The 26,638-nt window shown below is 34.2% G+C and overlaps 1 protein-coding gene across 12 annotated transcripts in view; it reads left to right on the top strand.

The window, feature by feature from the left end:
- Positions 1 to 26,638, top strand: part of EPHA5 (EPH receptor A5) — a 330,879-nt gene that overhangs the window by 151,767 nt on the left and 152,474 nt on the right. For 4 of the 12 annotated variants that reach the window (XM_070612809.1, XM_070612806.1, XM_070612808.1 and 1 more), the window contains exons 4-5: positions 18,274 to 18,429; positions 22,429 to 22,764. The exons of 4 other annotated variants lie outside the window; for them this stretch is intronic. In XM_070612809.1, the coding sequence (XP_070468910.1) occupies positions 18,274 to 18,429; positions 22,429 to 22,764 (492 nt within the window). The remainder of the gene's footprint in view (positions 1 to 18,273; positions 18,430 to 22,428; positions 22,765 to 26,638) is intronic. 4 more of the 12 variants (XM_070612810.1, XM_070612812.1, XM_070612811.1 and 1 more) reach the window with 1 other exon arrangement.

The following is a 26,638-nucleotide window of genomic DNA, read 5'->3' on the forward strand; positions in this document are numbered from 1 at the left end:
GAAGTGAAGAGTTTATGAAGAACTGATCACAGGATCTGGGTGAGGAAAGCCTCGTGGGTAGATGACAGTGGTGTGATATAAACAGATATAAGTCAATCATGAACTAAACCAGCGCCTTTGCTGGTTCTGTTACACTAACTAAAAATCTTGTGTCATTCATACATTTGTGTTAAGGAGGCCTAGAGGTTTCCATAACATAAATATTGAATGAACTGGATGACTTTAACCTGTTCTCCACTAACCACAGAGCTCAGATCATATGTTATTAAACAGTTGACTTGTAATCTCAGTACTCTGGATAGCTCATTTTGATGCCATATTAAATTTGGAAAGGGTCGAGATTGCTCTTTTAATTATATTTAAATACAGAAAAGTCTTTTGCTTACCAGGTAGGTGAAAATGAAGAGAAAAGTACAAGAGGGTGTTGACTTTGAGAGTGAGTCAGGTGCATTTATTGATAATATGAATATTTATATATTCATTTACAAAAGTCAATTACCTAGGAGAAGCCAGCTGACCAGGGAGGAAGCAGAGAATCCTCCTCCTGTAATATTCTCAAAGAATTGGGACACAAAAGAACCAGAGCCTCCTTGGAAGGTCCAGAACACATTTGAGGCAGAGCCAGGACAGGCCTCAGAGTTTTCAGCATCTCTAGCAAATTTAAATCAGTTAGTGAGGTCTAAGACATTTTTCTATTGGTTTAAATTCCAAAGATGTGTGTTTTGAGGGTTGTAACTATTCGTTAACTAAAAAGAATTTTTACATGGTCTATGAAATTTAAAATGAAGGGAAAAGCTAAGTGACATAATGATTTTCAGAATCAGAGCTTCACAACTCAAGCTGTGGCAGCTCTAAACCTGAGAAGCACAGAGAGTGGGCTGAACAGCTGCTGCTGAACTTGCTGCAGGCAAGTACTTTATAACATGTTTATGGCAGGCAATGGGAAATGGATTCGTCAGGGTGGGAATGGTAGCTGGATTACATCAAGAAGAGGAAGGGAAATGTTTACTTTTGCTTCCCTATTGGGCAAACCTAAGCAACAGTGGCTCTCAAATGATTAGGACCAGAATAGTTTAGGTTTGGAATTTCTATAAAGCTTACTTCACAAGCTCAGCTTTCTTTAATTTTGTTAGAAACTTAGACACAAAAAAGTAAATGTAAATGTTACCAATCCAGGTTCCTTTTTGCCCACTGCCCAGAAAGCCAAACACTGAGAGGATGAGATTTGCAGCAGAGAGAGAGTTTACTCACAAGGCAGCCACATGAGAAAGTGAGAGCATGAGGCTCAAATTCTCTTCCTTGAAAATAGGGACTCAGGAATATTTATGGGATAGGGGGCAAGGTGGTCTGAAATGTGGAGAGAGGTGATTGGGGATGAGGAGATGTGAGGTAATTGACGATCTGCACAAGCGTAGTCAGACTTGATGCCTCTTCATAGGACGCGTGTTCACAAAATGGCCGCATTAGCATGATCTGAGGGTGGAGTTTTTAGCATCTTGACATCAAAATGTCACCTATTGGACATCTGCATGGGCCCAGTTGATGAGTTGGTGCTCTCAACCGGCCTGAAGTGGACAAGAAGTTCTAATTCCTGAAAAACAGCTCACACACCCGTTACCATAGTGACCCAGGATCCAGGGAGATGTTATCTATAGGAACCTAGTGAAAGTTGGGTAGCATATTGCCCAAGCAGCACAGTTAACAATGAGTGGGTTAAACAGCTAAAAGCTATCATCAGTAATTGCAAAAGGGAAAGAAAACTTTAGTTCCTAGATACTTAATCATCAGTGGCTAACTCTTTGCCGGTTTCATAAATGTTGGAGGAAAATACAGTGAGGACTAGGATATGAAACAAAAACTTTTACATTTCAAGTCTCCTCCTTTGCTTTTACTCTAAAAGATAACATGGTGACTATAGTTGATGACACTATATTGTATAACTGAAATTTGCTAAAAGTGTGGAATTTAAAAATTCTCCAAAAAAAGTCCATTAAATGAAAAGATATCATAGGAGATCTTGCAGCAGCCACCATGGAAAATAAAATCCACCATAGGAAGAATGAGTGGGTTAAACAGCTAAAAGCACAGTGAAGAGAAAGGGGGACAGATACCCTATATGGAAGCCCACTGGTAGGAGGGCATGTAAGAGAGATACTGCTTGGTACCTCTGGACGCTTAGTGTCATCAGGAGAGAACTATGTGTTTGTCAGAGCAAAAAGGTAAAGAGAATATGAAAAGGGACTGAGGATACAGGAGAGTTTGCTGATAATTTGAAGTAGACCAAGAATCACAATACTAAGTTTTCAGGAGTTATGGAAGTGAGGGAGATAGGATCAATAAAGAGTGAATGTACAGAGTTATATAGAGAAGATGATTCATGAGGTAAGAGATGACACTGGAGGTACAGTGTGGTGATACAGTATGTGGAAAGCATCTATAACAGGACCTGGTTTATAATAGGCACTCAATAAATGTCATGTATTGACTTTTATTATATGGATACATATAAAAAGTGTTTTCCCACTGGGTTCTTTTGATCTCTCATGGCAAAATCGTAATACATGGTAAAATGATTTAAAAGACTACACAAAGGGTAGCAGTCGTTTCAGGTAATGTCTGGTTCTAGGTATAGTTTCCATTACTGTAGGAAAACAAACACACACACAAATGTGAAAGATTCAGAAGAGCTCAGAAATCTTCATGTGAAACACTCCACCGTAAAACATGATTTATCAGAATTAGGAATGATTCTGTTTCAACTTTAATTTAAATAGTCAACATGTCTGAGGAATAGTTTATACAAAATAAAAAATTCCTACTGTTTCTGTGCTTACATGTATGAAAATCTATCAAGAATACTTAATTGCACTCAAGAACAGCATCTGTACCTTCCTCTTACTTTAGACTAGAGCCCTAAATGTGGGCAAACACATATGACATAAATCATCAAAATAAGTTCTCCCAAATGTCATATTTTCTAACCACAAATTACTCCAATTGTCCAAACCACACCATAATTTGAGAATGCCACTTTCCCTGCAGGCTCAGAGCCAAAGCTTCATGGCATGCTTGATCACAGGACTGAAGATTCTCAGTTCTAGCAAACCATCGCATATCTGGCTTTTAAAAAGTCATTTTTTTCCCCAGATTTTGCCAGTAGATTAATTTTTAATGTTTGCATGCAGGACAGATTTTGAAAAGGTTTGGTGGACTCATTTATGCTTCATGTTCATGATATGTTCGTTGATGTTTAAATGATTTCATGTAAAATCAGTATAAAACACTACAGCATTTACGTTTAAAATGTCTATTAAAATTAGTATAGTTCATGACATTTATTTCTTATTCTTATTTTCTGTGTATGTTCACTTATCACTGGCAATGCCATTGTTAAATATTAACAATGGTATGTTAAATATTCTGAATATTAATGTTCAAATATTACTGATATGTTAAATATTCTTGTTAGTAACTACTGTTAATGATGGATTCAGTGCATTTTTAATAAGAAGTTTTAAGTATCATGACATAGAGACGACTTTCCAAAATACGATTTTTAATTTTCGCCCTATTCATTTCCACCATCATTTTGATAAAAATGCCATCATAAGCTAGAAGAATTTAACATTTTAAAAGGAAAAAATGAAAATGTTCCCCAAACAATGTAAGATATTAGTTAGTTTTGTTCATCTTTAACTAAAAATTGGGAAGATGCAACACTAGGTGGCACGTAGTCCAGCCAAGTATGGATTCCTTTAGAAACCAAAAGGAAAGGTGGAGAGGGAAAGTGGGGCTGTTTCTTTCTGGAAAGGAAGCTAAGAGAGCCAGAATCCTTTCAAGGATAAAGAGAATGTAAAGGATAATAGCAGGTTGGTGGACAGACTTTATTGAATAGAGCCAGGTCTGAATCTCAGCTTTGTCTGAATATGTTTCAGCAGTTTAGTTGACTTAGTTGTAAAATTAAGGTGATATTTAGCTGATGAATTTCCTGAGAGTTTTAAATGAGGAAATGAATTAAAGTGCATCTTAGTAAATTGCCTGGACTTTGAAGACACAATAATTAGTAAATAAAAAGCTAAAAGCTAGGCTTTGAGCCTCTTGGTAGTATCTCTGTATCCCAAGCACCCAACCAAAGACAACCAACAGTGTCTAGAATTTTGTGTCTTTGATATTGAGTGTGGAGGGCCATCTTCTCTTCTCCATGCACATGCTTCCTTATGGAGATTTTATTCAGTCCCAAGGCCGTAAATGCTCACTCTAACTCCAGCCCAGACTTTTCTCCCAAACTCCAGACTCATCTATCCAGTTGCATGATTGATATCCCCACTCAAATATCTCATACTTCTTGTACATAACATGTCCAATACTGATCTGCTGATTGTTCCCTGAAAATCTGCACCATCTGCAAACCTCCCTATATCACACAAGGACAATTTCATCCTTTTAATTCCTTGAGTCATAATCTACTCCTCTCTTTATCTTACTCCCCACATCCAATCAGTCAGCAAATGCTGTGGTCTCTTCCTTCAGTTATATGCAGCATCCACTGGTTTTACAGCATTTCTGTTACTACCACCCTGGACCAAACCAGCATCATTTTTCTGATGGATTATAGTAGTAACCTTTTAACTGTTCTCCTTGCTTTCCCTCTTTGTCCACTAACATCGATTCTCAAGACAAAAGCCACAGTGATCTTTTAAAATCATTTTATATCAATTCTCTGAATAAAAATGAAATTTCTTACACAGGCTTTCAAGGCTCTTCATGACCTGTTGCCCTTTACCCGTTTGACCACATCCCCTAATACACATTCCTTCACTCAGTCTGCTCCAGCTAGTCTGGCCTCCTTTGTGTTCCATGAAATACCAAGCATGCTTCCTAATTGGAGTCATTCTCTGCCTACCTAAGATAGATACTTGGATAACTTCTTTAGCTCCTTGAAATATCTGCTCAATAGTCTTCTTCTCAATGAGACTCAACCTATCTATACTTTGTCTATTAAGTGATCTCTTTTTCACATTTAAACAGAGGTATCACTTCATTCAGGTCACCTACCATGACCCCATTCTACTCCCCAACATTGAGTATTTTCCCTAATTTTTATTTCCATAAATGCCTGTAGTAGCACCCATCAAACTTCTGTCTTTTTCACTGTTGTACATGCCTCTGAAAAGCACATGGCCCATAGCACTCAGTAAACTTCAGTAAAATAAGTTAGCCCAGTTGTACGTATGTACCTGAAACCCCACACTACATGCTAGGCTGAAATATGTTGCAGAAGAGAAAGGCACTAGAAAGTAAGCAGTAAAGAGAATAAAATGTGTGATAGTTAATTGGAAGTTAGATTATTTTTGTCAAAGATTGGGAAACAGATAACCTTATACAAAATAATTTCTTATTTAGTATGCACTGCTTAAAAATCAAAGTATTAATCTGAGATACTAAGGAGTGATGTTCTGTAGGAATAGATAATTGGTTACCTGAAAATCTCATGTAAATTACTCACAGTATCAGATAATATTTGTAAAACTTTTCTTATAACATTTGAACTTGTTTCCTGTTTCATTGTCTTATAAGATTATAAGTTTCTATAGACATGGGGCAGAGAGTGGAGGGGTATTGAATGAATCTGTGTCTTATTGACACACGCACATTTTACAGCAAGATAAATTGTAGTTTACAGAAGTTAGCATTTTACAAAAGTTATTTGATGTAGTCTCATTAACAAAATCTTACTATTACCATCCAGATATCTTTAAGATATAAAAACTGATCATAACAACTGCTTATCACATAAAACACCTTTTTTTTCTTTTTAAACACTGATGGTCCATTAATCCATGTATGCTTGATAGATGTTCTTGAGGTACTGTACTGAGAGTTAAAAGATCTCTCATAAAGATAAATCTTAAAAAGATATAATTTAATCAATATCATCCAAAACAAACAACCCTCCCCAACACACACACACACATTTCTTTGAGTAAAGCTGTATTAGTTAGCTAAGGCTGCCATAACAAAATACCATAGACTGGGTGGCTTAAACGGCAGAAATTTATTTCTTGTAGTTCTGGGGGCTGGGAAGTCCAAGATCAAGATGCCTGCTGATTCAGTCCCTAGTGAGGACTTTCTTCCTGGCTTGCAAATGGCTACCTTTTTGCTATGTCCTACCTTGGCCTTTAGCCTTTCTTCAGTGCACGCACAAAGAGAGAGAGAGATCTCTTCCTCTTCCTATAAGGCCACTAATGCCTTCATGAGGGCCCCACTCTTATGACTTCATCTATCCCTAATTACTTCCCAAAGGATCCATGTCTAAATACCATCACGTTGGAGGTTAGGGCTTCAACATACTAACTTTGAGGGGACACAAACATTTAGTCCCTAATAAACGTTCTCCTTTCCATATTAATGTTGTAGGTTTTGTGCTGTAAATATATGTCAGTGTGGCAGATTCATGATGTAAAAATGAAAAAGAAAATAGAATATGAAAAGAGAAACATAAATCCTGAGGTTCTATAACACACGCATGCTTTCATCATCCTCTATCATCTGTAATTTTCAGGTTAGTAATTTCATATTATTCAAATTGCAATCTCTTAGAAGAAGTTGTTTCCTTAAAATTGTGATATTATGCTACAAAATAATAAGAAAACGAATATGTAGTACTTCCCTAGAAGCCCACAAAGGCAAAGATAATCTGATGTTTGAGATCTTTTATGTTGGAGGAAGGAAAAATTATCATGGGGCAAATTTTAGCCTTATAAAAATTTGTGCCTGATTGTACTAAAAAAATGAACCTTACAAATGCTGGCAGTCTCTTAAAGTTTTAAATCCTAACGAAGTGAACATTTTTGAATCATTTATACCAATTCCAGACTATTTTCAGATGCCCATATTCTGGTGAGCATTTAAGTCTGGAATGGAGAACACTAGTAAAGTCAGTTATGAGAAATTCCAGGTAACAGACACAATGGAATTGGTGAAGGCAAACAAATAAAAATACTTGCACGGTATATGGAAACCTAAGAGGTTTATTTTTGTCTTAAAAGTGAGTTATTATCCTTCTGAGAATAGTTTAATAATGTATTTGAAAAAGTATAACATTGGAGTCAAGGGCCAAAATTCTAGTCCTGAATTCTATGTGTTCTCGAGAGAGTTATTTAATCTCTTTGTGTCTTGGTTAAATAGTTAAAAGTCCTGAAATTTCTTTCTTAATTTAGATTTTAGGTTATCATCGTGAAGTCTTATACTCTCACTGGAGTGTTAGTATGGTTCCTTCAATGGAAAACAAACATTGATGAGAGGCGTTCCTGCTGAGCATCAGATACAAGCCTAGTATGTATGTGTTTTATGTCAGGCATGCGGCAGTCACTTCTGAGGCCATTTCCAGCTCTACAGTCTTGTGATTGTGAAATATTAATCTATTTTGAATCTAAGTGGATGGACACAAAGGCAACTAAAACTCAATGACTATTGTCATATTAATTATAGTAGTCATCGTAATAGTTTTAAGGAATTATCATTTATTGAGTGCTTAGTCTCTGCCAGGCACTGTGCTATGCATATATGGATGTGTGTGATTTATGTATCATATACATATATATACACACACACATATATTCCAATTAAACCTTTACAAATATCCATAAAGGAGCTACTATTCGACAGATAAGGAAATTTTGGCTCAAGGTTGTCATGTACCTTCTCAAGGGTCATATAGATACAATGTGATCTTGCCAAAATTTGAACTCAAATCTGTGTGACCTCGACGTCTATGATCTTCTGACCAAAGGGGTGATAGCGTGTGGCCATGTAGATTGAAAGAGTTAGGGACAGTCACTGTGGAGAACATAGGAAGGAGAAAAAAGTAGTGTATTCAGGTCCTGCCAGTAGCAGTCTGGATTAGCTGAAACAGCATAGAATACACTGGAAATGTTCTCCACAATGCTCAACTCTCGAGAATGGTTAGTAGGCAGAGAGTGGCTATTATCCAAGAACTGGAAAGGTGGCTCCTGAGGGCCTGCCAGGGAGGCAGCGGAGCAATAGTGAGAAAGCTTAGCTGTGTTACCAGACACACATCTGCTGAATTCTCAGATTCTCCCCGTAATGGCTGGTGGTAAGAACTTAGGCACCTTGGTTTCCCTTGTACCTATAAAATGGAAATATTAATACCACTGACTTCAGTATTATTATTGTGTTAATTAAATGATCTGGATCTGTGTAGATTTCCACTTACTGACTGACACTAATGGACATGGTGAATTCGTGTCAGTTTATTTTATTACTGTGGCTACTGTTATTATTATCTCTGTGTCGTGGGGTTATAAAAGAGAGCGGTGAGATGGTGGCAGGATGGTAATCATAAAGTGACAATGGAAAAATAATATGCTTTAGAATGTAATTTAATTTTGGTTAAGATTATAACCTTGAAGTCTAAGTTCCATATTATAAAATAAAGAACCTGCTTTCTAATCATCCCTGAGATCAACCATCTAGAGTTATTGTTTTTCTAGCTTCCTTTTTCTTTCTGCTCTGGCTTCTGAAAAAACCCAAGACACAGTGTAGTTTTGAAATTGAGATTGCCTGATAGCTAGGACATAAAAATAAACTCTGGGGATGATGGAGTAATTCTATAGCACTGATCATATTAAAATAAGAAGAAAACAATATGTGAGCTAAACATAGACAGATAAAAATAAGTTAATATATGATTCTATGAAGTATATTTGAGAGTTTGCCTGGGTGAAGATTTTAGAAATAAGGTATATTATTAAAGGACAATCTTTAACAAGTTATTTTGGGCATGAATTTCCCATTCTGTGAACGAAGAATTATGCCCCTAATGTTGGCAAATGAAATTGTTTAATTTGAGACCCAGTAGGATACTTCTGCACTGAAAATTAAGAGCAAATAGATGGCTGCTTTTGCCAAAGGAACTGCACTAGCCAGTTGCTTTTGCTAATTCACGGGCTTTCCATTTAAAAGAACGGTATTCGATGGATATGCATTGACCATTTGCAAAATGGCTTGATTCATTTTAATTCTCAAAGCACAATTTGGAGAAAACTGGTTTAGAACAACTACCCGTCCTATGTATTCTCTATCTTTTCTTCATTGTATTGATATTTATAGCAACAAATGAGCTACAGTCCTATTCTCCAAGTATGCTTTCTCATAATCAGGGCAAATTTTAAATTCTTTTTCATTTTAAGGCAAATTAATAGTTTTCAGACCCTTGTTAAACAGTTAATCTCTTTATATCTAGCTATGCTTTTTAAAGAATTGTGTTGTTAATGTTTTAGTTAAACCTAAGTTTTAATCGGTATGGGTATAATTGTCTAAATGAACAGAGGAATAAGTTTTCCTTGTTATAGTCGTTGCATGCTTTTTAAAGAGAAAATATAATCACCAAAGCATACGACATATATACTACATATAATACGTATACTACATATAATGGTTCATTCTTTATTCCGAAACAGTACATATATAATCTGAACTTTGTCATCATGTTGAAGGAGATATCATTTTATTACACAGGCAGTGTTGTCTTCTGAGTTAGTGATCTAAGATGTAATGCCCAATGGTACAAGGAGAAATGCTCATGACAGAAAACACTATTTTTCCCTTGGCTGTCAAGGCCAAGACTGTGCCAGACCTCACATACACTTTCACAACAAATGTTGTGTTGAATGCTTTTGTCTGTTTGTGGAAGTTTTATTGCATTAACTGAGATATTCGCTTCATGATTCATAACTGAACTCATTTTATAACCATACAGACATGAGTTAAACAAACCAGGTTTCACTACCTGAGTCTAGAAATAATGAGTACTTCAAGTCAAATACACAGGCCATAAGCTTTTCTTTCAATTAAGGATAAATCAGTCAGCTTAATATTTAAACTGTACATCAAACCCATCAAAGCAATAAATATTTATGTCACGAATGTTCTTCCGAAAAGCACCTGGATTGAATCATTCAATAATGAAGAAAAACGCTAAAGTCTGATACAAGATTATTTCATAACGTTTCATCAATATTTAATTTTTCATCATATTCAATATGAAACAAAGTGACAAGGCCTTGATATCAGATTTAATCAACTTGTACAGAAAAATTATCTTTGCCGATGACGAGAGAAAATTGTAAGTGGGGTACTTGGAACCTTTTAGTTTAGAGAAGATGTATGTTTTATCGATAAGCAAATGCTAAACTTTGTGTCGTGGTTTTAGTGAGATAACATTCATCCACAGATTTCCCCTTTCATATAAATTTGCATAATAAATTCATTCTCAAAAACACAGACTTCTGGCTTTCTCTAAAGTTACAAAATAATTATAGACATTCATTTTGCTTGTGAAGATATAAAAGAATTATACATTTTGGATATCCAACTAACTCATGAAAATATGTCGAAAATATTTGCAAGGCATAGTGCTAAGTTTAGGTGCTCTAAAAAGAATTATGTAAAAGTCCATTTTCTGGCTGCTTTATAATCCAGCCCATCCCCTGGATTTTTGGGCTTTCATGCTTTCACCAGTTGAAGACATGATAAAAGAAAGTACCAGGAGATTTACCATTTGAAATTAAAAAGTCATTTAATTTGATTTAACTTAGTTTCTATTTTTCTCGGTGCAAATTCACTGAGAACTGGATCCATCTAACATATTTGATAGCTGATACTTCCTTTCTTAGGAAGAATTTAAATTGTGAAAGAGTGTTCAAAAGCACCATTTGTTCATAAGACAAACTGACATAAGACCACTGCACATAGTATTTGTTGGAGTCAAGATTAACTCATTCAGATTGGGACTTTCTGTATCTATGAAAAAGTAAAGATAATGTTTGAGAGTGAAAAACAATTCAAACATATCTTAAACTAACTTTTCCTGATCTTTCAATGTATTCATTTCAAGTCTGTTTAGTTTAGCAATAGAAATACTTCGTGCTGACTCCCCAATCTTTATCTAATTAAAATTTTTGAAGAAGTGGAAAATATACAATCAGATATTTGTAGTGTTTTGTACATACACGTACACTCTCGCACGTCTCCTACACACACTACCACTGAAGCATGCTGATATCGGAAATGATCCACAATTATTTGTTTGGGAAGCAAAACTGCTCAGTATCTTAAGTATCTACTGAAATTATAGAGCTACGAAAAATATCCAGTAAAACTAACTCCTAAAATGAAACTTTAAAATGATCTGGAGCAATTTATTACTGTAGAAGAATCCAATCATTCAATAATTAAGGAGAAAAACGCCTCTGCTCTGAGAGATACCGTGGATTCTATCATAGACAAACGTTCATCCTTACATAGATGGTTTGTAGCAGCCTTTAGAGAACTGCTGAAATGATGTGGCTTTTATTTTAGGGGATATTTAATTAGGTAAACATAAAATAGTAATATTGTGATTTATGGGTGTGCACAGCTTAGGGGCCATGTGTCAGTCCATTCCAAGCTAAAAGGAGCCTCGTGGTTGAGTTACTACTCTCACGCATGCCCATGTTGCCATGGTGGAGAGACACACTATCAATCATTGCAGAACGTCTCTCCATGAACACTGTGCGTGACTTGTTATTCAGACATGTAAAATTGAAATTAGTTTAGCTTAATTATTTTATCTTAAGAAGCCACATCATTTGTCAAGGAATAATTTTGAAATAAATAATAATTGGATCAATGTGCTTTACTTGAGCATGACAAACGTTCTGTCCTAGATGATTTGGTAAATTGGTTATATCTATATGGAATTTACTTCAGTATATTCTGAATTTTAAGCGTCGTTTTTAACTTTGCTAGCTATTAGTTATGATATAACTTCTAATCTTAGGAATATAACAGGAAGTGATATTGGTACATAATATATTTTTACTAAATTTAAGGATATTCTGCTCTTTTCTGAATTCTAGAGGAGGTGATAATTTCTTACCCTATACTGTAAGAGGGAAGTCAGTATTAGAATTGATCATTGACACTACATGATGAAGCACTTCTATAAAAGATATAGATTTAGAAATATAAAAATGTGAATGTAATACAATTCCTAATAGTTTCTAAAGTCACACATCCATTTTTTATAATTGGATGATACCGTGTTATAAATATATATGCACACATGTATATATGTGTGTATAGTCTGTTACTGATGGTCTACAATATTGTTGTCACTACATACACATATCCATATACACACACACACATATATTCACACACATACACAATGATATTTTTAAATTGTCACTTTGAGTGCCTTATTAATATTAATATTAAACACCATTAAACAATTAATAAATTCCTAAATATATGACAGACAACATATAAGCTATCACCACACATAACTGAGTTATTTAATGGCATGATGGCAATGAATATGTTGTAATTATACTTGCATGTATAGTGTCCAGTAGTGTTCATGACACATAGGCCTGGTTTATTACATACTTTGAATGAATGAATATGTGAAGGATATGTAACCTAATTACTGTTACTCTTCATTTGTAAATATTGTATAATTTCATTGAGCTTCTATTAATATTTAGTAAGCCTAGATTGAAAACATATCTGTAGAAAGAGATTTAATATATTAATAGCATTCTTATTCTCTGATACTATTTTCTAATATTAGAATTAGCCTCATTCCTTTAATAATTTAAACATATTCTAATTAGCCAGTAATTTCAGATTCTTAAATAAGCTCTTTCTCCTGTTTCTGTTTGCAAACATCCAAGAGGTGTTGCCAAATTTTAGAGTTCCTAGCTTAAAATTATTTTAATTGTATCAGTGTTTTAACACAATATCTATATTTTTTATACTGAGCAGATATTTTAAATGTGAGGATAGATGTGCTATCAATGTTAAATTTTGTTATAAATATTACTGACTATATTTTGAGTTGTAATTTTCTTGTGGCATGTTGTGTTATGCTGTTTTCTTAATAAACACGTCTTTTAAATTTGGGCTAAGCTATCTTGTGGGCCCCTTCATTTGAAAAATCTTTTTAAAGAGTGAATTTGACTTAGCTTACATCCTCTGATAATTCACATATGATAGAACTATGGTAAAATCTTGTTCATAGTGATTTTCTGTCATTCTTAATAAAGCATAATTGGATAAATTCAATAACATTCTTGAAGGTTAATTATATCATGAACACTGTAGACAACAACAGTCTGTGCATTTTTATTTTCTATTTCTTTTCTTTTATATACGTCTATTTAAAACTGGTCTGTACATTTTAACTCTAATGAGGAGAATTATAATATTCTATTACTAAAACAGTATTTTCTACTTACTTTGTTTTTTTATTTTTCATGACGACCATGTTCTCGGAGCATTGAGTTTGAACTGTAAAATGAATTCACTTAGGCATCCCAAGGGTGATGGATCTTAAAGGGTAAAATATTTTGGAAACATTAAAAGTAATTTAACTGACGATAATGTGAAAAAACATTCTAAATTGTCAGTTTAACCATTTTTGATAGTTTTGAGGGCTTTAAAAAGATTCCTAATCAGATTATGCAGCACCTTTCATAATTTTAGCAAGTGAAAGCCTCTGTTCATTTCAGTATTGATAATATGCTTTTTCTGTTTAGATTTAAAAACTGCATTTTAATTGATCTCATTGACATCCTTGTTTTTGAAGTGATAAATATGAGAGTGAAAGTGTTGGTAGTTTGTGCAAAGCTTCTAAGGTAGCTAGTGTAGATGTAACAGATTATTTTTTACTTGTCAGGACTTAATATTTAAATAATTCAGGTTAACCAGCTTTTATTAAGTTCCAGCTATCCCATTTAGACCCTGAGAAGGACACAAATGTACTATTTACACCAATAAATACTGATGCATATGTACTGAAACAAACAACTGTGTTACATATGATGAAAATCAAGTGAACAGTTTCCATTTTCCAGAATGTTCACACGAGTTGGAAACACATGGGAATTTACACACACAAAATTATGACAAAAATTTTACTATCTGCCATAAGATAGACACTAAATAAATGGTGCAAAGTTCTAAAGGATGTGTAGGGAAGGAAAATGTAATCCTGAAGATCAACACAGCATTACGGAAAATGTAATTCTTAAATGAGCTTTGAAGCATGGACAGAATAGGAATTCTAAAAAATAGTTTCCTTTTCTCCAGAAGATTGCGAAAATCATCTTATTAAACATTTAAGGTAGGATGCATTTTTGTCTCCTACTGCTAGCCCAATTAAAATGGACTTGCATAGTATTGTCCAAACAATATTTAGATAACGTATGACTGTTGTGTGAAACATCTTTGTTCCGAAGCTTCCTTTATTTTGGAATGAAAATTGGAATTCAGAGAAATTTTATTACTTACCTAAATAATTATTTGTTAAATATTGTCTTAATTAAAGTGTAAAAAATCGATTTTTCTTCTTTTGATTATTATCATTTATTTTCTGCATCCCCAAATATGTTATAGCTTTAGGGTGTGGAGTACATTTTTTATTTTCTCACCACAGTATAAATATTCCTTACCACAGTGCTTGACAGAAAGAATGCCCTCAAAAAATAAATACCAACAGTGTCTTCCAAATCCCTTATCATGGGGTACAAACTTTTTTTCCCTAATTTACAGTTCTTTAGGCCTGGAATGCTTTTCCTGCGATATTTGGAAGCAGATAGAGGAGGTCCTCAAGTGCAGGAAATTCTAAGTGGGTTGGTATGGATGGAGATAGTGAGTGTGATAGGACACAGCATTTGAAGGGTTTCTTAAACATTGTGTGGATACTTATAGGCTATGCTAGCATTTTGTAGTAAATTAACTGGAGTTTCCCCAATGAGGACAGGATCAACTGCTGCTGAGAAGTATGGCAATGAGATGACTGTAATCTTCACAAAAGCAGTTTCAGTGGAGTGGAGTGTGTCAACATGTGATTTAAAATGGGGAGCTAGAGATGCAAATATGAAAAAGTAATTTAAGAAATCGTGTTCCGAAGGGGAACAAAACTGTTTGGTAGCTACAGAGAGAACTGGGATCAAGTGAGATTGATAGTTTTGTTGTTACTTGTTTTGTTTCGTTTCACTGTGTTTCCACTAAAAAGTTCTGGAAAATTGTTCTGGGCTTATGTGAATGACTGAGTGAGAGAGAGAGAGACTGAGCATGTAAAAGGGATAGAGACACTTGAAAGATTACCCTCCGAGAGTAGAGATGGGATTCCTAACAAATAAAGACATTTTTCTGATGGGAGCAAGCACACGCTGCCATTTTAAGAGGAAAAAAAGGTAGAGAGTGGGTACATGTGCATATACCTTTAGAGATTTGGTGGAAAGAAAATAAGAAAGTTCCTCTCTGATGGCTTCCACTATCTCAGAACACAGACAAATGTACCAACTAGGAGTCACAAAAGAACAGAGCTTATAAGGAATTAGAAGAAAGAGAAGCTACAAAATAATCATGTTCATGCTAGGAACTGAAGTTAACTGAGGAGATGATACTAAAATTGTCCAGCAGCATTGTATGTCCCGTTTGGACTTGGCGCTATGATTTGAAGGCATTACATAATTATGGTTTTGTGATACTTTTCTTGGACAACATTGAAACCTGCATTTTTCCTCTCTGTACCTCTATTTGGATTTCTTTAGCCACCTCAAATTAAATAATGCTTTAGACATAATCATTACCTTTTCCCGAACACCTTTCACATCGAATGCTCTCTATCGGAGAAAATGGCACCAGTGTTTCCTGTGCGGTTTAAGCCAAAGACCTTAGGGGCCTTCATAGGATTCCCCACTCACTCATCTGACCATTAAATACGTCTCAAAATCTTGTTGATCTTAAGTCCCACTCATCTCCTGAATTTACCTACTTTTATCTCTCACCATTTGAACCACTCTTGTTAAGCAACAGAGTCTCTTTCTGGACCAGTACAACAGAAACAAAAGGGCCTCCATCCATGCTCCTCTCTAGTCCCATGTTGCTATGAAATTTTCTGTTAAAAACCACTTTGATCTTATTATTTCCCTGCTTAAAACTTTATACCAACCTCTCCTTATTCATAAGTTAAAGTCCAAAATAATAAAAACTGTAAGCTGTTTATGACCTGGTGTCCTCTTCCCTGTCTAATTTTCATCTTTGCCACTTTATTTCTATTATCTCCCCGATCAATTCTTTAGTTTCCTCCATCTCCCTGTTTGTTCCCCACCTCTTTTGGTACTTTGCAAAGATTTTTCCCTCTAATGCACTGCAATACTCTTACTCATATTGGATAATTTTCCTAATCTTTTACATCTCAGCAGAGATTCAGCTTCCAAAGTCTTCTTTGACATTCCAGTCTAAATTAGGTGTCAATGTTCATCCCCATGCTCTTTCTTTTTCCGAGCATAACCATATTTATAATTATTCATGCAACGCTTCTAAGAATCATAAAGGCAGGGCTGTGTCTACCTTGTTTACTTCTGTAACCCAGTATGAAGCAAAATTTATGGCCCACTACCTCTGCTAAAAGCATTTTGTTGATCTACTGAACATAAAGACACATTTATCTACCTTTTACTTACATTTATATTTTTCCTATTCCCAGAGTTCCCCTGGAGGGTTGAATAACAGTGTTACATGTGATATCATACAAAATGTTTACGTTAAAAGGCACTCATTAAAAAGATAATAAGCGACATTTGTTTCATGAATGATAAATAAATTCCAAATATGTGGAATGCATGGATTGACACTTCACATCTTTGAAAGCAAATAGTGTTTAAAGTGAGAATGGTTTTACTGAAAAGGATAAAAGAAGAAAAATTGGATAAGTTAGCTAAGCATGGTATTGGCTGCTACAGCAATCCTGTTATAAGAAAAATAATATTTAAAATCTTCTCCTAATCATTTAACTACAAGAATGTCCCTAATGCTATCAAAAAGCTCTTCTTATCTTTGAAATACCTTCACATTCTCTCTGAATTTATAAGAGCATTAAGGCTTTACTATCGCTATAATTAGATCTCCTGAAAAAAGTACCTTCTCATTTTTGTCAATTCCTGATTATTCACGGAGATGGCGGAAAGCCTGAGCATGGATTACTAAAACCCCAGATCATTTATAGCACATGAAAATTGGCCCCACTTCATTATGTCTATCAAAAATTTCTATTGAAATATGAGTTCACCTTTGAGCTTTAGCAAATGTTCATTGATGCTTGAATAAATGCTCAAGTATAATAGTGAATTTTTAAAATAGAAAAAAATATAGATGATTGATTAGCTTTATGTAAACTAAGCCTTCAAAGGTTATCAAACCATCAGTTTGGTGGTCTTCAAATGGCCTATATTGGGCAACTGGAATAAAAGCTTGGCTTTATTAGCCATTGAGAAGAAAGAAAGAGACAAATTCTAGGGAATCCACACAATAAAAAGATTTACATTGTTAGCACTTACTTACTTCACCACCAACAGAAATGTTAACAAAAATATCCAGGGAACATTTTCTTTATTTGATTCTAGATAGTTCAGTTACAATCTTCATGCCACGCCATTCATTTATTTATGCATAACCTAGCAATTTGTGAACACATATTCTGGTCAAACACTGTGATAAGCATTGTGAACACAAAATTGAATAAGACACACTTTCTATCTTTTATAGATCATTGCAATTTGTATAGTATAAGTATGACTGGTATGAGAATAGACGCTTGTTGAATCAAGGAAAAGTTCTAAAATGGAGAAAAATGTAAAATAAATGCCTAAAATCTGACTCTTCCTGAAATCAATATAGTGTGAACGATACATCAGCTCATTTATGCATTCTCCCCAGTCTAACAGAATTTGTGAAGCTTTAAGCTTCTACAGTTAATTTATTTATTAATTCAATAACAAAATTTTGAGCACTTACTGCATACCATACCATTCTATGAGCGTAGTGGAAAATTTACATTTCTTCAACAAAAGTTGTATTAATAATAGAGTAAATGAAAATTATACTTAAAGCACTGCTTCAGTTTTAAGCACATAGAAGTATTTACCTTTTATAATGTAATTTCTTATAAGCTCCTGTAGCATAAAAATCATTAAAAATATATACATTCCAAACGTTTAATTTAAATACTTAAATATTTGATTATCTGAATGAATAGCCTAGTATTTATGATTCAGAAGCTTATGAAGGTTTTTGAAATTAATACAAAGATTGTGTTATATGTAATCTGTGTATATTAGTCAAAATAATGACGTGATTCACAAAACAAACACTGCATCTGTTCCAGGGAAAAGCTTAGTCTCTTATTTCTTTTGACAGTGTGCAGACCTGGGTTCTTCAAAGCCTCACCTCACAGCCAGAGCTGCAGCAAATGTCCACCTCACAGTTATACCCATGAGGAAGCTTCAACCTCTTGTGTCTGTGAAAAGGATTATTTCAGGAGGGAGTCTGATCCACCCACAATGGCATGCACAAGTAAGGAAACCCATGGATATTTGGTGATGAGAAGTTTCACCAGTTTGAAAAAAGAGCATGATGGAGCCTGTTACATTCTATTACCATTTCCCCTAAAACAGGCATAACGTTTAATCTTCCAGTACGATTGTTCACCAAATTTCAGTCTTCTTGAAAAAGCATTGAAAAGTTTGACTCTCTTTTATCTCTCACTGTCAGAAGCATCCATGTGCCCTAATTTCAAATTCATCGTCTGAACACAGATATAGAATTTTCCTTTTGTTTTGTGATCTTTTAGTGTTGACAATAGCCAAAGATGACTTGATAAATTCATTTCCCTGTTCACAGTAAACCTTTTTCTCTTCTTCTTCCAAGCCATTTTTTTGATCTATCATATAAACATACAGTAAATGGCACTTTCGCCTTCTTGTTCTAACCTGCCCCACTAAGCTGCAAATGCCACTAAAAAAGATGGCAGGAAACACTACAAGAACATGGAGTACTGGGGGTTGGAAAATCAGATTGAGGAGTCAAACATAGAACCAATTTTTTAGCTAGAATTTCTAAGCAGTTGTCATGTTTCTTATTAGTGAGCATCCTTAACTGCTATTAATTATACTATCAGATAATCATATAATTAGAGTGATGAATATAAAACATCTAATTTCAATATTGCAGTGGATGCATCCACATCCATCAGTGTTTTTGGTGCTTTTGTTTTTCTAGTATTCCATGTATTTATTGGAAGGAAACAAATTTATGTATTTGTTTGCTTGATGGCAATATCTTCATAGTTTTTCCACAATAATAGTCTTTATAGCAAATCAGACACAAACAGAGGAAGAAAGGGAAGAAAAGTGAATTCCCTCTGCCCATAACTTTCAATTTCCATGACCCACCTTATTTTACTATTTTAGATCTCAGTAAGTTGTAGTTGCTCTCAAGGATGATGGCAAAGATGTTTGAAACTTAGTATTCATTAGCATTAAATATAAAGAGATGTACAACTCCTTTAATTAAGTGATCAAAAGCTGAAATTTCATCTGTATTTCAGTGTCTGAATTTCATAGTGTCAGTAAGACGTATTTTCATAATTCCTCAAATCATTGATATTAGTTAGCTTTACTTTGCTAAAGATCATTCTTTTATCATGAGACTGATAATTTTACAGGTTAGATGATTGCTAATTATGAACAATTTCTTTCAAATGAGTAAGTGACGTTATCATATATACTCTTGGCAGGATTCATTTGAATAGAGGAGATATAAACTATGATGGAATGTGATGCGTTTGGTTGCAGTGGAGATTATTTTGATTCTTCAAAGCAAAAGAATGCCCAAATGGTGGGGAGAAATGTTGGCTAGACAATAGAATGGCAAATTAGGGAGAGAAAATCATGTCTTGAATTATCTTTTACTTTTCATTCATTTTCTAATTATTATTTTCTTTAAGTGGTCTGGCTATGATCCTTCTCTTTCTCAGCACAAATGTGAGCCTCCCTTTCTGTAAATCTGTTAGGTTTGGCAATGGGGGAGAGCCCGTGTTCTGGTGGCAAGGACTGCTTAGCACTCTTTTAGGACCTGCGTCCATAGTCAGGCTTCATATATTCTCTGTCCCCAGGCGTGTGAATTTCTAATACTGTGTCTCAAAAGAACACTAATTTGTATGCATTTCTCAAAAGACTATTGGGACTTATGTAGAAGATCTTTCTAACATATAATCTGTGAGCGTGTATATTCTGTTTTTAGTTGCATTCATAGTACCACAAATTCTGCATGCGATCCCCTTGAACAGATGGCTTGATTGATGTTCAGACGAAAATCTTAAATTTGCTTTCCCTTTGGCTCTTTGGAATTAAATTTATGGTTCCAATTCCTTTCAATATTTTTTCTGGGAAAAAATGTACATGTAAAATCTGGAAAACAGAATGTTGTAAACCTGCAGGGAAAGAAAAATCAAACAAAAATAAAAACCTAGATTCTAATGAATCTGCTTAAACCAAGGGTACTTCTCACAACTCTACTTTGGTTCATACATCACATCTATTAGTGGGGCAGTGGAATTTCATTACATTATTTTTTAGGTACATGTCAATCTGAGCCTCTACTTTTTACCTCTATTTTAGGGCTTCAGTTGAATTTGTCTTGTTTTGACTTTAAGAGGTGTGTGTACCCCCACCCAAATGTTGAGGGGCTATTCAGAGCAGAGGCAGAGGAAAAGGAAGAGTCAGATTCTGATGGATTTTCACAGATTTAGAGGAAAGGTTAAATAGGGGTACTTTCAGTTGGCAGAAACTTCTGTTTGGTATCTTTCTGAACTAGATATATTTCAGGTATATTTTGCGTTTTTCTCAGAAGTAAACCTGTAGCATTTTAATCCGAAATTACATTTTCACCATAACTTCCCACTATTCAATAAGCTAAAAGTTATAGAAAAAAGAATACTTGTATTCCCATCTTAAGAAATTGTTTCAACTTAAAAGTGACTGTTTTATGTTGAAGTGTGTGAGGTTGTATGTATGGAAAAGTTCACAGAGTTGAACCATAAATATACCAAGATGGGGATTGTTTTGTCAATAATGGCATTTCTTGGGTTATGGGATCCTTTAATTTAAATGACATTTTGTAAATACTAGATAGTTTTCTTGTCACTGTTAAATTTAGTCCTCAACAATCATGGCTTAATAAACATTAGGTAGAAATTGATGTTAATCTCTATATTTAGAACAGACAATGCATATTAAGATAAGCTATGTCATCCTAAGTAGCTTAATTTATGCTTGTGAACCATTCAACTACCACCATAGTCCATTTTATTCCCTGTTGGGAAATCTTTATTAATTAAGTCTGAAACAAATGTAAATGTATTTTCTCTTTGAGAAAAATCTGGTCATATACCATTAAGAGCTGACTGAAGTTATAGTTCTAAATATCTGAAAATAGACTATACAGTTGACATTATGCAATTAATTTTTTTAAGACTTTAATTTTTTTAGAGCAATTTTAGGTTCACAACAAAATTCAGAGGAAAATACAGAGATTTCTCATATACCTCTGCCTGCACACATGCATAGCCTCTCCCATTATCAACATCCCCACCAGAGCGGTACATTTGTTACAATTGATATGTAATCAATTTTAATTCTCTTTAGTGTGCTAATTGTTAATTTCAGAAATAAAGTAATCTACAAATGGATATTATTTATTATTTATATGTAAATGTGTTCTGCTGATCCTTCAAGATCTGAACACTTTCATTCCTCATCTTGTAGTGATTTTGAGAGTTATCTTTCAAATAAATTTCAGATTTCCATTTAAGTAAAATTCAAAGCTTGCAGAACCACAATATAAGAACAATATCAAAGTTAGTGAAGTTTTATTACAGATTGTAATGTTGACTGACTATGTAAATTCTAGTTCTTTCTTAACATATGAGGGAGGTTCCAAATTCCGTTGGTGATTTATCAGTAGATATGCAATTTATTTTGAGATGAGCTAAGGCTATTTTTTACTTGCTGCAGAATTTGCAGTCGAGGACCACACTGAAAAATCCTTTTTTACCTGTACTCATTGCTTGGTAAATCCTTCATGTTTACTTCCTAGGTTTCAGGGTCAAGTATCAATGGGGGGTAATCAGTTCAATCCTTAAGGAGAATTTTTCCTTGGATTTGCCAAAGGACTTGCCACTTTTTGAATATGTAATTTTCTGTAACATTATTTTTGCATACATAATTTTACTCCATAATTCTTTATACACAAAGCAAAACTTCTGCTTCACCTGAAATAGTGTTATAACAATGCCAAGTCATTTCTGTAGGATATAAATCCCACTATTGTCCCTACAAAACTATCACACGATTTTTCCAAGATTATTACAAATTCTTAACTCTCGTGTTCTCCCTTCTTAAAAGATTGATTGAAAATCTATTTTTTTTCTCTCAGACCAGGGATTTGTGCAGTAAACAATGCCTAATTTTATCATCTTAAAATATGTTTTTCTTACTTTACTTTGCAAACCAGGACCCCCCTCAGCTCCTCGGAATGCCATCTCAAATGTTAATGAAACTAGTGTCTTTCTGGAATGGATTCCTCCTGCTGACACTGGTGGAAGGAAAGATGTGTCATATTATATTGCATGCAAGAAGTGCAACTCCCATGCAGGTGTGTGTGACGAGTGTGACGGTCATGTCAGGTACCTCCCCCAGCAAATCGGCCTGAAAAATACCTCTGTCATGATGGTGGATCTGCTCGCTCACACAAACTATACCTTTGAGATTGAGGCAGTGAATGGAGTGTCCGACCTGAGCCCAGGAGCCCGGCAGTATGTGTCTGTAAATGTAACCACAAATCAAGCAGGTAAGTGTGATGTCCAACCAAATCATGTACCCCAGACCAAGCTCTGTCAATTATCCCCTCAGCTGAGGGCAAAGTTGCCTGAGATCTGTGAGGGAACGTCTCCTAAACCACAGCGTTAAGATTTAAAGTAGAATACACCTCGGAATGCTTTTCTGGTTTTAAACATATAAAAGCTAAGGCTTTCTTAGCAGACACATGCATGGCCAGAAAGAAAAAAAATATGTTTTAATTGAATTTTTTCATTAAAAATACATTATTGGCTCAAATTCATTTGTAGCAAAAATTCTTTATCTTATAATTTCACACATTGAAATTATTATAGCTCAAATCTACATTTTTTGTTTTGTTTACTTTGAGTCTTTTGTTAAATTCGTTAATTTAGCATGTAATCAGGCAAATTTTATTTGCTTGTTTGTTTATTTGTTTGCTTGGCACTATAGCCGAATTTTCTTTGCACATTGGAATAGGCTTTTCTTATTGTTAATATTATTATTATAATAAAAATGCATGAAGTGAATTTTTCTTTGATAAATCCATTTATCAAAATTCAAATAACTATGAACTATTGTACAACCATATGAAAACACATCTATGTTTCATGTGAAGATCTTGGAATTGTTAGAGAATAATTTTCGGAAAGTAGAGAGCACAGTTCTGCTTGAGTTACTAATTCTCCCACAATTTCCCCTCAAATATTAAATTTTAAGTAAATCAGTATAGAAGGCTTCTTTCCTGGTAAAATAAAAACCAAAGATAAACTATGACTGAATTAATAATTCAACCTATCATGTGGCAAGAATCATTTAAAGCCTATGAGTAGTTTATAACTTGTTTTTGTCAACAGTAGGTATCTGGACGGGAGGAGGCATTAAACGTAACTTTCCTCTATTCCCTGGCCACAACTCTCAGTTCAAGGGTGTAAGCTTGTCACCTCATTAGTACCTCAGGAGGACTTTGATTGGTGAGGACATCCTTGACAGCAGTACTCACAATGAAATAGGATATGTTTGACTGGATTGAGTTGAACTTAGTTCATATAATATTGGTATAAGTTTGTAGGTTGTGGAATGACTGGGTTGACAAGAGAATCCTGTTGGTAATCATGTCTTGGCCAACAAAATTTGAATTGTTGGATGTGTCAGGTAAATCAAGTGGTTGTCTGTTGAGAATAAGAAAATGCATGCAGTTGAGTTTATAGTTGCTTCTAATTAATAAAACTGAGTGAAACATTCAAGAGTAGCACAGATGACACGAAGGTACTTGAATGATTCACTAAGAATCATTCTGAACGCTCTAGATGTTCTTAGCTATGTTGAATTCATTCCCACAACATTTTCTTTTTATTCGGTGAGAGAAAACATTGCACATATGTATGCCACTATCCTCAATGAATCCTTTGTATTTTTTTCCATTTACTCCCAAACCTAGAGTGGAACTAATTAAAGTGCTAAAGAGCTGAAGAAGAACAGTGACAATTAAGTTTTCCTTCAGTATAGACTCAGCTGCGGGCAATACTAGCATATGTTGATTTTCCATCACAGTACCTAGATGTCACAAGTGTTCAATTAACGTGAACTGTCTTCCCACGTCAGAAAAATACTATCTTTAAATGTGTGATATCAGGCTTCTTGTGTAACGTCTTTCAGCCTTACTTGGTTCTACATATGAATCTTCCATTAACATATTGAAAGCATATTGAACAAGGACTATGAGTTGTATTCCTTTGGGAGGACATTTTCTAGCTTGCATAACATTAACTTCTTTGAAAGATATTTCTCTGATGAACTAGTTGTAGGAAATGACTGTTTATTTTTAAAATGAGGTGCTTAATAAATATTTGCTCTCGTTGTCTTTGACTTTCTGGCCTGTTTAGATTGCAAAGTGTGTTTTTTGAACTATAAATACCTTAAATACCATGAAAGAATAATTTTCATCCAGCTGTTCAAGGCATGGCTATCATGTAAAACAAACATTTTATTCAGAACAAACATTTTATTGACTTTGGGTTGCTGCTTTTTTCCAAGTTCTCCACAGATTCGTACTGTCAAATCTCTGCAAACCTACTCAAAAAAATCAAAAGTAGGAGATTTTTCTCAGTCTCTGACATTCCAGACCAACTAAGTCTCAAGTTCCACAAAAATTGTTAACTTCAAGTAACTCCCAAAAAGTCTTAGATTTAATGCTACTATGGCTGGACATTTATCAATTTTCAACATTCTAGAAAGTAGCCTGCAGTAGTTGGTTTTCAAAGTCTAAATATTTTTTAAACATTAAATTGAAGAAAGTTATCTGTATCATATGTGGTTTTATATGAAAATTATTTCACCAGATTTTAAATTCATTTTCCATCTCCTCTAAGAAGTATTTTTTGAGAAGTGCATTTCTTTCCTAATTGATTTGTTTCAAATTTGTAATTTGTCCTGACATTTTCTGATTGACTTATTTTTTGTGACATCAACACAAGGTATGAACCATCTAGATTCAAAATTATATTCAGAAAGTACAAAAAGAAAAATAGCAATATTTCAAGATGAGAATCTGGTGTTAAGCTAGGAACTGAAATTGATGAGGTAACCCTGGCTGATCAATCTATAAAAGAAAATAATGATTTCATGCTGAGGATAGTGATTAAATGGTTAATTTATGGATGTTTATACAGTATTTAGAACATTTTTCTAGCCATTATATCATTATGGAGTCTAGCATCTTGCTTTTGCGAGAAGTTGTCTGAATTTAAATGATACATTTTGCATGTAATTTAATAGTCAAGTCAAAATATAAAGTTTTAAGAAAAGCTAACCACCAGAATTAGTTGGAATTTATGGTCCTTGTAAAAGGCAGCAAGTAGTACTGAGGTTGACAGGAAAGAATCGTAAAATTGATGTGAGAGATTTTCATGGTCAAGAAAAATAAACACATATGAAGGAGAAAAAGCAAGAAAAAAGTAATTTAATGAAGGTAAAGGAATACTGTCTGTGAGGAAGGGGAAAATGATAGGAAAATAAAGTGTGAATATGTTAATTATGTAGAGAACTCTTAACAAATAGTCAAATTGCAAAGTGGATAAAATGATGGATATGCAAACGATACACTATTAAACTCTTAAACTTAGAAAATGAATAGAAGTCCTTGAGTTCTTCCAGTTTTTGAGTAAGTTTATGTCTTTCTTATACAATCCATTCTTTCAAAAAATTGGCTTACATATGGTAATCTTTCTTTGCAAAAAAAATAGATTATTTACATGACAGCACTTCTGTTGTTCTTCTGTTTTATTCTTTAGGGCATCTAAAGTATGCATCTTCTGGATAGATGGGTAGATAGACAGATATAAGTAGATAAGAAAATAAAGAGTGATATGTCAACACATGGTGTGAAAATTAAATATCCCATTGATAGCAAATACTTTAAAAGTTTCATTATCTGCTCACAAAAGAGTATGATTTATCATATTCTTCTATAAACACATTCTTTGTTTTTATTTTAAAATAATTTTCACTAGGTATACTGTACCAAGAGCTAAAGCTTAAAGCTCTTCTGATATATACAAATGTATATTTTATCCCAAGAAAGAATAAGCCCATTATAACGATAAACCAAAATTACTAATACTTTAATATGCAAAAGTAAAGCATCTTAATTCTGAGTTGAAATAGACCAAATTTTAATTGTTTTGAATTAGCCTTGAACTCTTGGACTCTTTCCTCATAGGGCTAGGTTGACATGACATCAGTTGCAAAGTACAGCAAACACTTTAGAGAGAATGTCGCCACTTGTTCCAGACTATCAAAAATATCTAAGCAAGAGGGACTCTATATTTTGATGGGTTTTATTTCTTGGTTCTTGCAAAGGCGTTTGGGGGATGTGATAATCCCCT

This window comes from Equus przewalskii, chromosome 3 (genome assembly GCF_037783145.1).
Source record: "Equus przewalskii isolate Varuska chromosome 3, EquPr2, whole genome shotgun sequence".
Classification (NCBI taxonomy): Eukaryota; Metazoa; Chordata; class Mammalia; order Perissodactyla; family Equidae; genus Equus; species Equus przewalskii.